The sequence below is a fragment of the Calonectris borealis genome, chromosome 1 (assembly GCF_964195595.1).
Source record: "Calonectris borealis chromosome 1, bCalBor7.hap1.2, whole genome shotgun sequence".
NCBI classification, from domain to species: Eukaryota; Metazoa; Chordata; class Aves; order Procellariiformes; family Procellariidae; genus Calonectris; species Calonectris borealis.
This window is the reverse complement of record NC_134312.1, coordinates 128420468-128433308: the sequence shown is the minus strand read 5'-3', so window position 1 is coordinate 128433308 and position 12841 is coordinate 128420468. Positions and strand designations below refer to the sequence as shown.

The 12841-nt window shown below is 40.7% G+C and overlaps 1 protein-coding gene across 6 annotated transcripts in view; it reads right to left on the bottom strand.

Annotated features, from left to right (window-relative positions):
* DMD (dystrophin) overlaps window positions 1-12841 on the bottom strand; it is a 1244291-nt gene that overhangs the window by 58495 nt on the left and 1172955 nt on the right. For all 6 annotated transcript variants that reach the window (XM_075174519.1, XM_075174510.1, XM_075174536.1 and 3 more), the window contains 2 exons: window positions 7382-7456; window positions 1963-2164 (listed from right to left, as the gene is read on the bottom strand). In XM_075174519.1, the coding sequence (XP_075030620.1) occupies window positions 1963-2164; window positions 7382-7456 (277 nt within the window). The remainder of the gene's footprint in view (window positions 1-1962; window positions 2165-7381; window positions 7457-12841) is intronic.

Below are 12841 nucleotides of genomic sequence, written 5' to 3'. Positions count from 1 at the left end.
AATTATACAAGAGAAGAATGTAGAATGATGATTTCCCTGCAAGGCGTATTAAATTGAAACTTGCACGAATCATGAGTTGTTCAGTTCACTCTCCTCTTCTCCCAAGTCAAACCAATAATTTAGCATGCTACTGCAAATGAGCATGAGTGACTGATCAATTAAAACAAATCTGAAACGTGTTGGATTTGCAGAGCTGTGCCCATAATTAGATCAGTCATTGACTGTGAATTTGATTAATATCTTTACAAATGACAGTTTTCAATTATAAGAAAAGTAAAGATTCAGTACATTTAATTAAATGTCTCCAGTACTGCTATGCACTTCGGTTGATCTCTGCCTATTAAGTTTACAATGAAAACTAAACACATGTAACCCCAAGGTCACCTCTCTTACCAGAGTAATTCAAACCTGAATTTCGGCAAATTCTACGAGTTTTCCTCACACACAAACCATCTCTCTCTTTCACTGTGTCCTGCAATATGCAGCTCCCTAGCATACCCAGGGAATTGCCTGGAGGCAGCCAATTATAATTTCTAATGTTGTACTTTCAGCACAGTGCAACATAAAGAAAACTAGACTGGACACGCCAAATCTAAACCGGACGGTCCAGCTTAGGAGCAGCCTGTGGAACGACCTTTAGTTCCCTCTCTGCCTCTAATGTGGCTGATCTGGATTAACATCCCTAGCACATCTTTTTTGGTTTTTGCTAACTGAGTATCTTCATTTATATGTTATTTATAGTTGATAATTCAGAAGTGGATCAGAGTTCTGTGAAAGCCAAAGCAGATTAAAGAAATAAAACCTGGCTCTTAAATGAATATAGCCCCATTCCCTACTACCGGCACACTACGCAAAAATATAACGTAATCTGGGTAATCCACTACACAGGATATTGCAGCTGCTGCAGAGGATGTTATAAGCAACTGGCTTATTGGAGGTGATCCTGCAGCAAGAGACTCTGTACAAATCTGTACTTTTTTTTGGTAAGTGACCATCGACGCTTCAGTGCCGTGATAAAGGGTGGATGGACGAACAATGTTATGGCACTTCACTTCAATACAGTTCAAAATTTCAATGGAAATACAGTAATTGAACCACGTCCTTCCATTTCTATACGTAAATGTTTATTCTGCCATAGTAATGAGCGTGTCTGGCTGAAGGTGGCTGATAAGAACTTTAAAAACACAAGTAAAGACTTCCACTGACATTTTTTGCACTAAATTCACCAAATACAAAAATAATAGCTTATTCTAAAATTAGCTTACAAACGTGTGTTGGAATTTGTCTATGCGTTATCTGCAACATCATTAACCCACCGAATAGGAATACTCATAAATTTTCTTAAGATAAATTTACTCTGTTTTATTTATACTCATAGGTACATTTTAAAATTAAATTTTAGACGAAGTATTCCTCAAATCTCCTGACTGCTAAGGGTTGTAAGCACATTAGAATAGAGATTAACTTCCTCCATCTTTGAACAAGGATTATAGATTGAAAGCTATAGAAAATGGACAGCTGTGAAAAGGTTTAACATCTGGAAGTACAGACAGATGCAAAAGTCTGTATGATAGTGTTCATACTGTTGCTTCTTGATAATTCTCTTTTATTTCTTTATCTAAATAAATTAAAAAAGCCATGCAAAGCCGTGACCTACTGGGGACATGCAGTCTCAGAATTGCTCTGAACACAAAAATCTGTCAAAAAAGTTCTGTTTTCCAGCTCTTTCATTGCTTAACTTAATAAAGCTAGGATTGTAAGCCTAACCAAGGACTGTATTGATTCAGCTAAATGCAGCCATTAAACCATTAGGTATATTAAACTTTCACTTCAACTACTGTTTTTTTCAGTCTCAAGCCATTCATTTTGTAATGAGGCAGACAGCTCATTGCCCCTTTCCTCTTCCCCTTGCGCTGTTGGGAAAGCTCCTGAGCACCCCATGGTCAGAGCACCCATACGTACGTATCGTAGACATTCAGCAGCCAGTTGAGGCACATGTCCACGCAGAGAGGAACATTGACCAGGTTATTGTGCTCTTGTTCCAGTCGATCATAAATGGTGGTCAAGCAGTTAATGATCTGCAGAATATCCATCGGCTGGTCGTTTTGTTTGAGGTTGTGCTGGTCCAAGGCATCACATGCAGCAGACAGACTCAGGAGATCCACTGTTAAAATAAAAAAAAAACCAAAACACAATAAAGATTGAAGAGAAACAGTGGCTGTATTACCCATACCCAAAAGGTAAATAGAACAATTTACTTGGCTTACATGTCTGGCCAGAGGACATTTTATGTGCCCTGAAAGTCATGTGGAAGACTGGTTTCAAGACTCCTACAGGTGCACTGTTTATTCAGCTGTGGTCTTAGAAAGCAGTGTTTGTAAAAGTGAAATCTGTTTCATTTTTAGCTGAAAAGTACCTATTATGCTATTGGATCCTCTAGAAATACTACACATAAATTACTATGTAAGTAAAAATTACATATTTCATGTTTTATGTTCCTACAGATAGGCTAATATTTGACTACTGCATTCACCAAATGTGCTCTAAACATAGTACATGTCATCAGCTTTCCTGAGACGTTCTGTCCATTTCTTACAGAAGTCAAGCAAACTCCACAAGGGATATGCAAACAAATCACAACTGAACTGGGATTAAACTCTCTGTTACTTTTCCCCTGGTGAGAACAGGGAAAAGAAGGTTCCAGAAACGCTAAATGGCTTATTTCAATATTTATTAATGAAATTTATCCATTTTTAATTCTGCGGAGCATTCACACTTATAAATACCTCTATGACTTTACGGAGGAAGACACATTAAACTTATGAGTCAACATACAACAGAGTTTTTTGTCATGGACATTTAAAAACTTGATTTTCATTCCAATTCAAGTCAGTTGCAGTCTGAAATTCAGATGTCCAAGGCAAAACAGAACTTCCCTTTCTCAGCTACTAGTCTCTGCACACTAACATCAACAGCAGCATCACACTTTGGGGGACACCAAACCAGAGAGCTTTGGGACGTTGGTTTACAAAGTAAAACAGGAATAAGCACAAAAGAAATCAGAAAAATGAGACTATTGATGGAGATCTTCCTGCTGCCACACAAAAACCCTTGCAGTGAATTTCCAGGGTGTGAGCAAGCCCAGATGCTGTTAGTCCTGCTCATACCATGAGCTGTCACAAAGTGCAGCATGATTCAACATGACTCGAGGGAGCAGGATCTGGCCCATAGTCAACTGCCCAAAATCATCTGAAATTCATCACAAAATTGGGAAATGAACTGACCCAACTGCAAGACCATTTTTTCTCTCATTGGAATAAAAATGTGTTTTATTGAGTCCTGGTAAGCAACATCTCTCAGTAATGTAAAAAAAAATTGTGCAGAAGCTAAATGCAAAACCTCATACAGGAATTTTTTAAGAACTTCATCCAGCTTAAGGGCACATTTGCCAAATTCACACTTGAGTAGCCTATTTTATGAAGGATGAAGCTGACCCTCTGATGTCCTAGTGGAGATGAAAAATACTTTAGCTGCACACCGGGCTGCTTGGTAATGCTGCGTGGACAGTATGCTGGGATTTTGTAATTGCCAAAAGAATTTCAGAAATACAAATTTCATTGGAAATCAATAGGGACTTCTGCTACTAAATCCCTTAAGCACTTCTGAAAATTTCATCCTGTGGGCCTGACATACCCAGTGCTAGAGTGAATAAGGAAAGTTTGGAATGCTATCCCCGTTATCATACCAAGAAATTTAACTTTAAATCTGTAGTTTTGCACAGGGTTTTATTAGAATTTTACTTTTTTCACATTAGCATATAGATATTTATTAAAAAAAATATTTTGGAATATTATGTTTAACCTACTAGCATATAAAATATAGCTATTCTAAGGTCAGCGTTACATCCTGCAAAAGCATATTTATCAGACCCACTCCTAAGAGTCTCTTCTAATAATTTATTACTCAAATTGGAAATAGAGCACTGCCTTCACAACACCTTTAACTCCGAGCTTTAGGCTGAACTCTCCGTTCCTTTGAGACTATGAATCAACGGTAATTAAATGAACCCCTCAGGCGTCTGAGTGGCAGCTTGATTATATATGCAGCTACTGCTAAACATGGGTCATTCCACTTTGTGAAAGCTTTTCCCACTAATAAGCAGCAACTTCTCAAAAGCCTTTCACCCCGCTCTTCATCAACCTCCTGTCCTATCTCGAAGTTAATAACACATGTTCATCTTATAACAAGCAAAAAGTGCTTGCCACCATGCTCTGCTTTAGGGAACTTCTTTTTATGGGAAGAAGAGTGGCTCCGGCCTTTGCCACATTAAGCTCTTCCTGCATCTATCCCACCAAGATTAAAGAAACTTCGGGGGGGTTCTCTCCCAGAACCAGGAATTGCGTATTTCTTTCTTGAAAGCAAATATGGAGATCCCATGAATGACAGACTTTCAAAAGAGAAGCCCCAACAGTCAGATATGTATTGAAGAGTTGTATATGCATTGCCGTTCAGTGATTTGCAAAGCTTTAATTAAAATAAACCATACCACTTTATGCTTTGTACTTTTTGTGGGTTCTCTGTCACACTTTTGTTCTTTTCTACTTAAAATTCCAAAACTGACTCAAAAATTTGTGTGAGCAGTAGCTTCTAGCTTATTTTGAAATTTAAGTCATCTATATAAATATTTCTTCAGCCTTTAAGGCAAGAGGAAAAAATGTTAAGATGTTTGCAACTAGACACCAACCTGTGGCCAGATTGCAGGAAAAGTATAAGACGACCTGGAATAACTAACCCACTGGAGGACAGAAGTGACAATTAACGGGCAGGAGAAAGTATGCTGTGGAGGTCACATACTGAACTTGGGGAAAACTCAACATATGGCTGGTAATAAAAAGTATTAATGGTGTTCCCAGAATGCAAGATCATCTCCTCTGTAACCCGCTGCTGTTGGCTGATGCATTAAAAAAAAATAGATTTAAACTAGCCTGTATAAAATTAAAGGAAAAAAGCACCCTAACAGAAGTTCCTGAATATTTTCTTTTGCTGCATCTCCAAGAAAAGTTTGTGAATACATCTCATTTTATTGACATCACAATGTTCAGATGTGGTTTGCACTTGAAGATCAGATCTTTCAAAAGCAGCAAAACAAGAAAGTCAACATGCTTTGATGTGATTATCAAAGGAAACCATACATTTTTAAAAAACGGTGCAATAGTTACACCTGGCATGCCCACAATAATTTCGAAAGCTGGGATGATAGAGCCACACACTAGATTCTTCTAAGGTAACACAATACACAAGCATTTATTTGTTAGGGATTACCATTTTCCATATTCTTCTTTAGGTTTACTGTTCTAGCGTCTTAATGTTCATTGGGCTGATTTACAAACTGAAAAGAAGTCAGTCTAAGAATAGTTCATTTTTAAAAGTGTTTCTATTCTTGCCACTGAGAAATAGGCTGTACCTTCACTTCTGCGGGCCTTCTACTGTGCACACATCTTTAGAGTGCTCCTCAGTAGACAAAACTGCTCTGCTTTTTATGAAGTTTGCAGAAAAGAATATACATGTATATATTTTTGAACTCCTGCAATTTTAAAACTGAAATAAAAAGTAAGAGCTGAAAGCAGCACCTACTGCAAGTGGGATTTAGGGATTTTGGTTCTGCGTAGGAGCCCTGAAACCCAGCACTGTGCTCTATTTCTACTAGTGCCAAAATGCGGAAAAAGAATTTTGTAATGAGTTGGGTTTTTTTAAAAAAATCTAATTAAACCAAGTTCACAAGCGACACTGAAATCATGGAATACACAAATACAATGATGGTGTCTCCAAGCAAAAATATTTGTAAGAACCAAGACTGCTAACCAAATTCCTTAAATACTTCTCCTTAGATACAAGTATGAAGAATGTGTTAAAGTAATCAGTGTGAGCGCCACTGCATGTCTCTGAAAACATCCATTCTCAGAAAATCTACCTAAGTGTAACCTTGAGAGATAACTGACTTCAGTGCATAATTACAATTCCACACTGTAAAGTCCAAGATAAGTATAGAATTATTCAGTGGTAGGAAGCAGGGTAACACAGATAAAACAGGATGCAAAGTTTTGCACTTTCAGCCATAAAAAACTGTTACAAGTTACATTTGTGCACTGTCAGCTACAGAAACCTGTAAGTCCAAAAATTTTGGTTCCTTACTTCAGTGCTGCACTGATTATGAATACTTTTCACGCATATTACTCCAGTTTCTTCACACTATCTTTCCACAACGTGTGGCAGGAACGCTGTGCCATGGAAAGATGTTTGTATTTCTGATCATCATAATTCATTCTTTGTCGCTGCATTCATGTTGAAATCTTTCATTAATTTGCAAGACTTTTCACTTACTGGTTTTTTTTTTTCTTTTTCTTTTCTATTTTTTTATAAATTCAGAAATTAAGTCTGCTTATTAGTGGAATTCACCCATGCTTACAAGCCTAAAAGCAAACATGCTTAAAAATACCGAGGTTTGACATGGTTCCAGAAAGCATGTGAGCACAAATCCAAACTTGACATAAATCAACAGTTGAGACATTTGCAACTGTGTCAGAAATTTAACCCTGTAATTAAATGCCGAATAGCGAATGTTAAAATATTTTAGTAACCCTCCAAATCGTACCGCCTAATAAACTGCTTGCTTTGGCAACTGATTGGCCTACCAAGAAAACTATGAGCAAATTATTTAGCTCTCAGGTTACAATAAGCTGGAGAGGAAAGGTAACTCCCGTGACAGGTAGAATACCATACACCAGTTGAGACAATTAAAGTGTTAGAACACGCACATCACTAACATATGGCTGATGAGAGACTTCTGAACATAACCAAAAGCTGGGGAAAAATGAAGGTAAATGTTTATTGTGATGATCTCGTTTAAAGGCAACAACCCCTCAGGGTTCAAGATTCAACTTAACAAACCATTAGCAACTCCAGCCCTGGAGTGATTATTTCACCCAAACTCTCACCCTTCCCAATACACTACAATCCTCTTCGTTTGATCTTGAGCTGTAAAGCTGTGGCTGACACAGGACGTGGCTCCAGTAACGAGCACAGTGAAAATACCTGGCTAAAGAGTGTAAAGATAAGAAATACAGGTAAGGGATGTTAGTTTTGTTTCTGATCCGCTGCTCTGTCTTACAAGGGACAGATCTGCAGACCACCCAGCACTTTGGTTTCATAAGGAACGTGCACACCGGTGGCAGCAGAAGACCCTTCAGGTGAGAGGTTTCCATCCACCAGGTAGAGCTGGCAGGGTGTGGGGGTGTTTTTCTGCTTCTGAAAGTTGCAAATAAACTTGTGTGTTGCTCATAACGTCTTCCTGGCAGCAGGTGAGGCACAGGCACATACTTACGGCAGAGGGCTTTCTGCAGCCTGCGGAGTTTCATGGCAGTCCTGTACGCCGAGAACCTGACGTTGTTCAGGTCAGCTGTAGGGGGGAAATATTAAAATAAAAGATCAGCTTTACACCTTAGAAATAACCAGACTCACAAAGACGTTGTTAAGTTGAACTAGAAAATTATACTCATTGGTTACAACCACAGAGGGGAAAAAAAAAAGTATGTTAGAAACTCTACTTCACTGAGCAAAAGCCCTCAAACCTTGACAATCAATCATCCAAAAGAAAAATGCTAAGTCCTAAAGTGTTACTTCCTTTCGTTCAAAGACACTGAACTTAAGAGCACTTGAAAGGACAACATCAGTGACTGCAGTAGGGCCGTCTGAAAACACTGCAGCCTTTCACACCGCAGGCACTGTGAGAGAGATAAGAAACGCCTATGATGCACCAGCCCAGCTGCGTGTAGGCAGTCCCGAGAGAAGAGCTCTGCCCAGGAAAAAGCAGGCGACTCCCAGCTACTGCTGGAAAAAAACTTTAAAATAAAAAAACAATGAAACTTTTGTGCTTTCCACCCAAGCAGATCCCAGCCATGCCCTGAGATGTAGAGCCTTCCTGGTGAGAAGCCAGCTCACCCAGCCAGGTGAGTTCCCAGGTCCCCACCTCCGAAACGGCGGGGAACTGCTGGGCTCCAGGAGCATGGTGGGGAACGGCACCCTGCTAGGAACAAACGGTGTGGCGCGATTTTTGCTACAGCCTTCTCGTGCAGTTAACAAAATAAGGACACGAGCACAAGTCCCCACTGAATAGTTCAACCATGGCTTGCAAAAACTTCCCGGGACACTGCAGGGAGGAGATGGGCCACACACCAAACCAGTCCCACCACACCAGAACTTAGATAAGCCTCTCAGCCTCCTCCTCTCAGCGGGAGGCTCAGTACCGGCTACTTGAATGTTATTCAGCACCAAATTCTGATTATCTCCACAGCAAGGCACAGCAACTGGTCCGTAGTCTAAGAAGTGAACACTAGACAAAACTGAAAAGCAAGGAGGGGTTGTCTTCGACCAAATCTGGCCAGCAAACTGCATTTGCATCTTTCTCTTCCGCGAAACCAGACTGAGGAAGATGCGCTTATTCTAGTCCTGTCCCTGGCTTTGCTGAGGGTGGCCTGGGGCAAACCTCATTTACAAGAAGAATGAAGATAAAATTCACTGAAAGTGAGGTTGAAACTACCGTGGCTGAATTCCTGCCATCAGTACCAGTATGTCAGCTAACTCGTAATTTATAACTAGATTTGGCACACCAAGACTACAGTGCAGATACACCACCTCCTGCATTTTTTCAGAATTAAACTCAAGATGCAGAAGTGAGCGCGCAACTCTGGCAAAGGGCTTTTTTTTATGCAAGTAGATCAACAGATACCTACGCTAACTGTGTGCAGCTGCAAGCTGGTACCTTCACCAAAGAGAACCCGGGTAAGCCATCAAGGTTGCTGTTTTGGGGCCGAGTCCGTGAATGGATGCTGTTCCCAGGTGGCATCGCCAGCTCCTCCCGGGGACTGAAGAGTGGCGGGGGGCACTCCTGTGTGCTACAGCACCGTCACCCCCACCACTGAAAAACCAGACTGCTGCCGGCACGCTTCTGGCCCTGTCACCTACCCAACTAACGCCCGGGCACAGACACCCCTGGGCATTTGAGCGGCCCAGGGTCCGTTCCCAACAGACTGGTTGGCATCTTGTAATTTAAGAGTTTTCTAGCACAGAGATGGACTGTTTGTGCCGGCCAGTTTCAGCACCCGGCAACAGTCCTGAATGCATTTAATTTACTGATGAAACCCATGGGGCCTAAGGAGTTAATGATGGGAAAGTGTTTGGAAAACATAAACTGCTATGTAAATACAAAAAGAACATTCAAAAAAAAAATATACTGGCTCAGAATAAAGGTCCGTTTAGCCCAATAAGCTGCCTCTAAGCCTGGCAGACTCTTAGAGAAAGAATATGATGAAAAACAGGGAAAATACAAAACAGTTCCTTGCTGGCATATGCGCTGAGGTGCTATAAAGCTGTTTGCAATGTGGTAGCTTGGGAATAACTATCCCAACATCATTTACAATGCTGTACAGGTATTGGTAGCAGAGGGAATATAGTCTCAATTACATTAATTTTAATTAAGCTGTTCTGAATGAGTAATTTGAGGTTTGATAATTCAGTAGTTTTGTATACCTTAATAAAAGCTGTGGAACATTTCTAAAACACGTCTTAGAGCAGAAGGGAAAGTTTCAGCTTTGTATATCATTTCTTTTTCTTTGCAGAGTTCCATACACCTTTTTAATGGGCAGTTCTCCTGTGTATTGTTCCTGCCAGCTCCCTCTCTCACAATCATCCTGAGGGGTGCGGAAGCCTTAATGTGGTGTGGAATACAGTGAGCAATTTAAATAAAGCGACTTAACTTGTCTTGAAGGGAAATTAATAAAGCAGTCTCTCGCAAACACACTGTGACTTCAGTTACATTTTATACTCTTGTTGTAAATCTGCACTTGTATTCTGGAAAAGAACATATACTACATTATGGCTAGCTTTTGATAAAATGAAGAAGCCTTCCCTAAATTTTCCCTAAGTACTCTGAATAAAGCTTCTCTAGTTACTATCTACATTTCAAGAAATATTAGTTAATATATATCTGCATATTTCAGGCCTTGATCAGGGCAGAAAGTACGATCCATGAAGACACGTAATCCTGAAAGCGCTGTAGTCTACCTGTTTAGCACTGTTTTCTTGTATATGTAACATACACTGAATTTGTTATCAACCTTAAGGACACTGCTGCCAAGAAGCATCTGCTGTAAACGATCACCAAGCAATGTCAGGAGCTAGTTTCGGAGCCCTCATCTCAGGTTTTGGGGAAGTAGCAGCAATGTCTGCTTTTGGCTTTACGTGCTGAGGCCAAGCGTAGCCGCCGCATGCCTCCCACCTTCCTGGCTGTTACCAGTATTAGCCCACGCCCTGGTACTGTCCCCACGTCAACTGCTCACCTCCCGTCTTCGTTGTGCCACCACCTCCATGCTGCTGACGGACGGCTCTCTTACCAGGTGGTGACAGTCATCTGAGGTCGCTGGATCCTAACGATTTAGCTTTTCCCCCCCGCCTACTCCTATGAAACTGCCGGTGGTGTCTTTCTTCCCCGGAGCTACTGCTGGAACAAATGTGCTCTGTGGAGCAACGAGGGGAGCCCAGGCCTCTCCTAATTGGGTTCAAAATATTTCCCTTGCTGGTATATGACCCCATTTAAATGAACCGTAGAACATAAGACTGTCAGGGAATGAGACTTGGTCACTGGGCTCGGGAGGTTGGAGGTAACATCACCACTAACAGCAAGGGAGGAGACTTCGAGTGAGGCAGCCCAAGGCGCTGCCTGCCCGCAGGCCAGCCACTGCTGCTGGGGGCTGGCCGAGGAGGGCGGAAGGAGGCTCAAGCAGCAGCAACCTTCCGAGGGCCTATGGAATCACCAGTAGTTCCTCCTTCCCTGGGGTTTTTTCCCCTTCCTGTGTCCTGAGGGAAAAAGTGTTTTCTCCACTCCCAAACAGCCCACTAAAAGAGTCAGAGCCCACTAAGCCTTGACTCCAAAGCTTTTATCATCTCTGGGCAGGTCAGAGAGCTCAGTATACGTGCATGCTTTCCTCCAGCTCTTTCCTCCCACTCCTAGAAATTTTGCACCATCTCGTCATCTGAATGAGGTGTTCAGAGGGCTGAAAAGCCCTTGGGAGTATATAAGACTTTTGCAGGTTGTTTAATGATACTCCCAGGCCTCGTTCAGAAGGTAACTTTCAAGCTTTGATCAAAAAGTGTAAATGCTCAAGAGCATAATCTGTTTATGCTCCACAATGTAGTGGAAGAGGTCACCTGGTCCCTGGAAAGGAACAGATTGAGGAAAAGATCACACAGGAGTATTTGGTGACAGTCATAGTGATACCCCAGAGCAAAGGGAAATCATGGTTCTCCCATCACTCAGCCAAGAACAACCTCTCTGTGCAAGGGAGTATAAGTGCTTCCAGGGGAGAAGATTTAAGATCACGTTACAGAAGACCCGCAAGACAGGGCAGGTGCTTACAGCTGATGCCTTCACAGCAACGAACAATTCTCACCAACACAGCAGTTAAGATCTCTCCATGATGTTCCTAAGCTTCTGCCACAGCCCTCCCACTATCCTGGTGAAAGGAGTTCAAAGTGCTAGAGCATCAGTGACTCTCAGAAGTTAGGGAATCTCCTTTCGCTTCTTTCTTCATTTCATTAGAGACACGACAAGCGCCTCCCTTTGCTTCAAGGCAGCTAATGCTGTAGGGAGAAGGTTATCTAGAAAAGTGATTTCCTCCATGTCCATCATGTGCCTATAACATATGAAATATGTTCATATTTTTATATTCATTCATATTAATATGAATAACATTGAACAAGAACTAGTGCTTTTATTACACATGCAGCTTTAATGAAGAGGACTCCAGACTGCTGATAGGAAGAACTCAATATTATGGAAAGATGATCAGATAATTAAATCCTAACCTTTTCTGCATAATTCTGCATATTGAGAGAAACCTCAAAACGTAAGGGCTATGTTCTTCCTCAAAAGAGCTGAGACAGCCTCATCAACACATTTTTCAATGTTGTATTTCTACAGTATTGTAGAAACAGTTGTAATTACACATAGCAGATCCTTTTGACAGTGGACAATCAGGTAAAAAAACCACTCGTTTGAGAAGTGGTCAGTGATTTGTATCAAAAATTCAAACCACCTGCTGGAATGTCCCACTGACTACTGACATAGTATCAATAAATAAGATGTTTTAGATTTTTTTTTAAATCCTTCCATGCTAAATTCCAGATTTTACATTGGGATATGAATATTATTTTAAAAGGAAAAACAGATCCTCATATTCTTGAGTCTTACTGCACGAAATAAGTCGGTAAGCGACTAAAAGCAATAAAAAAATTAAAGAACAATAAGTTTTTAAAAATAAAATATTTAACAAGAGGTTTAGCATCCAGCATGGAAGGACATGTGTTTTTATTCTTAAGTAATCACACCTATAACCCAGACAACGGGTTTTAAGTAAGGTGTTATAACTGAACTGCTTTCCATGGTGGTTCTTAAACAGACTAATCCCACTCTACAGTTGCTCCAGCTGCTATGAGTGCTGAGTGACTGGGATGTTTCATTTGATAATGTACAGTCCTCTACGACAGACTAATCTCACTGAGTGTTTAAAGCTCTGGGACGGGCCAGACTACCTCCTGTCAAAGGTTGTTCATATAATTTGTCTCTCTCACATACAATGTAATCTGAGGGCATCTCAGAAGCCCTTTCTACGTGGAATCCACCTTGTTTTTTACTTTAAAGAGGGCTACTTGTTTATATTATTGTGAATATTATTATAATTGCTTTTTAATTAATGAGGACAAAACATAGGTATTTCACTTGATTTTA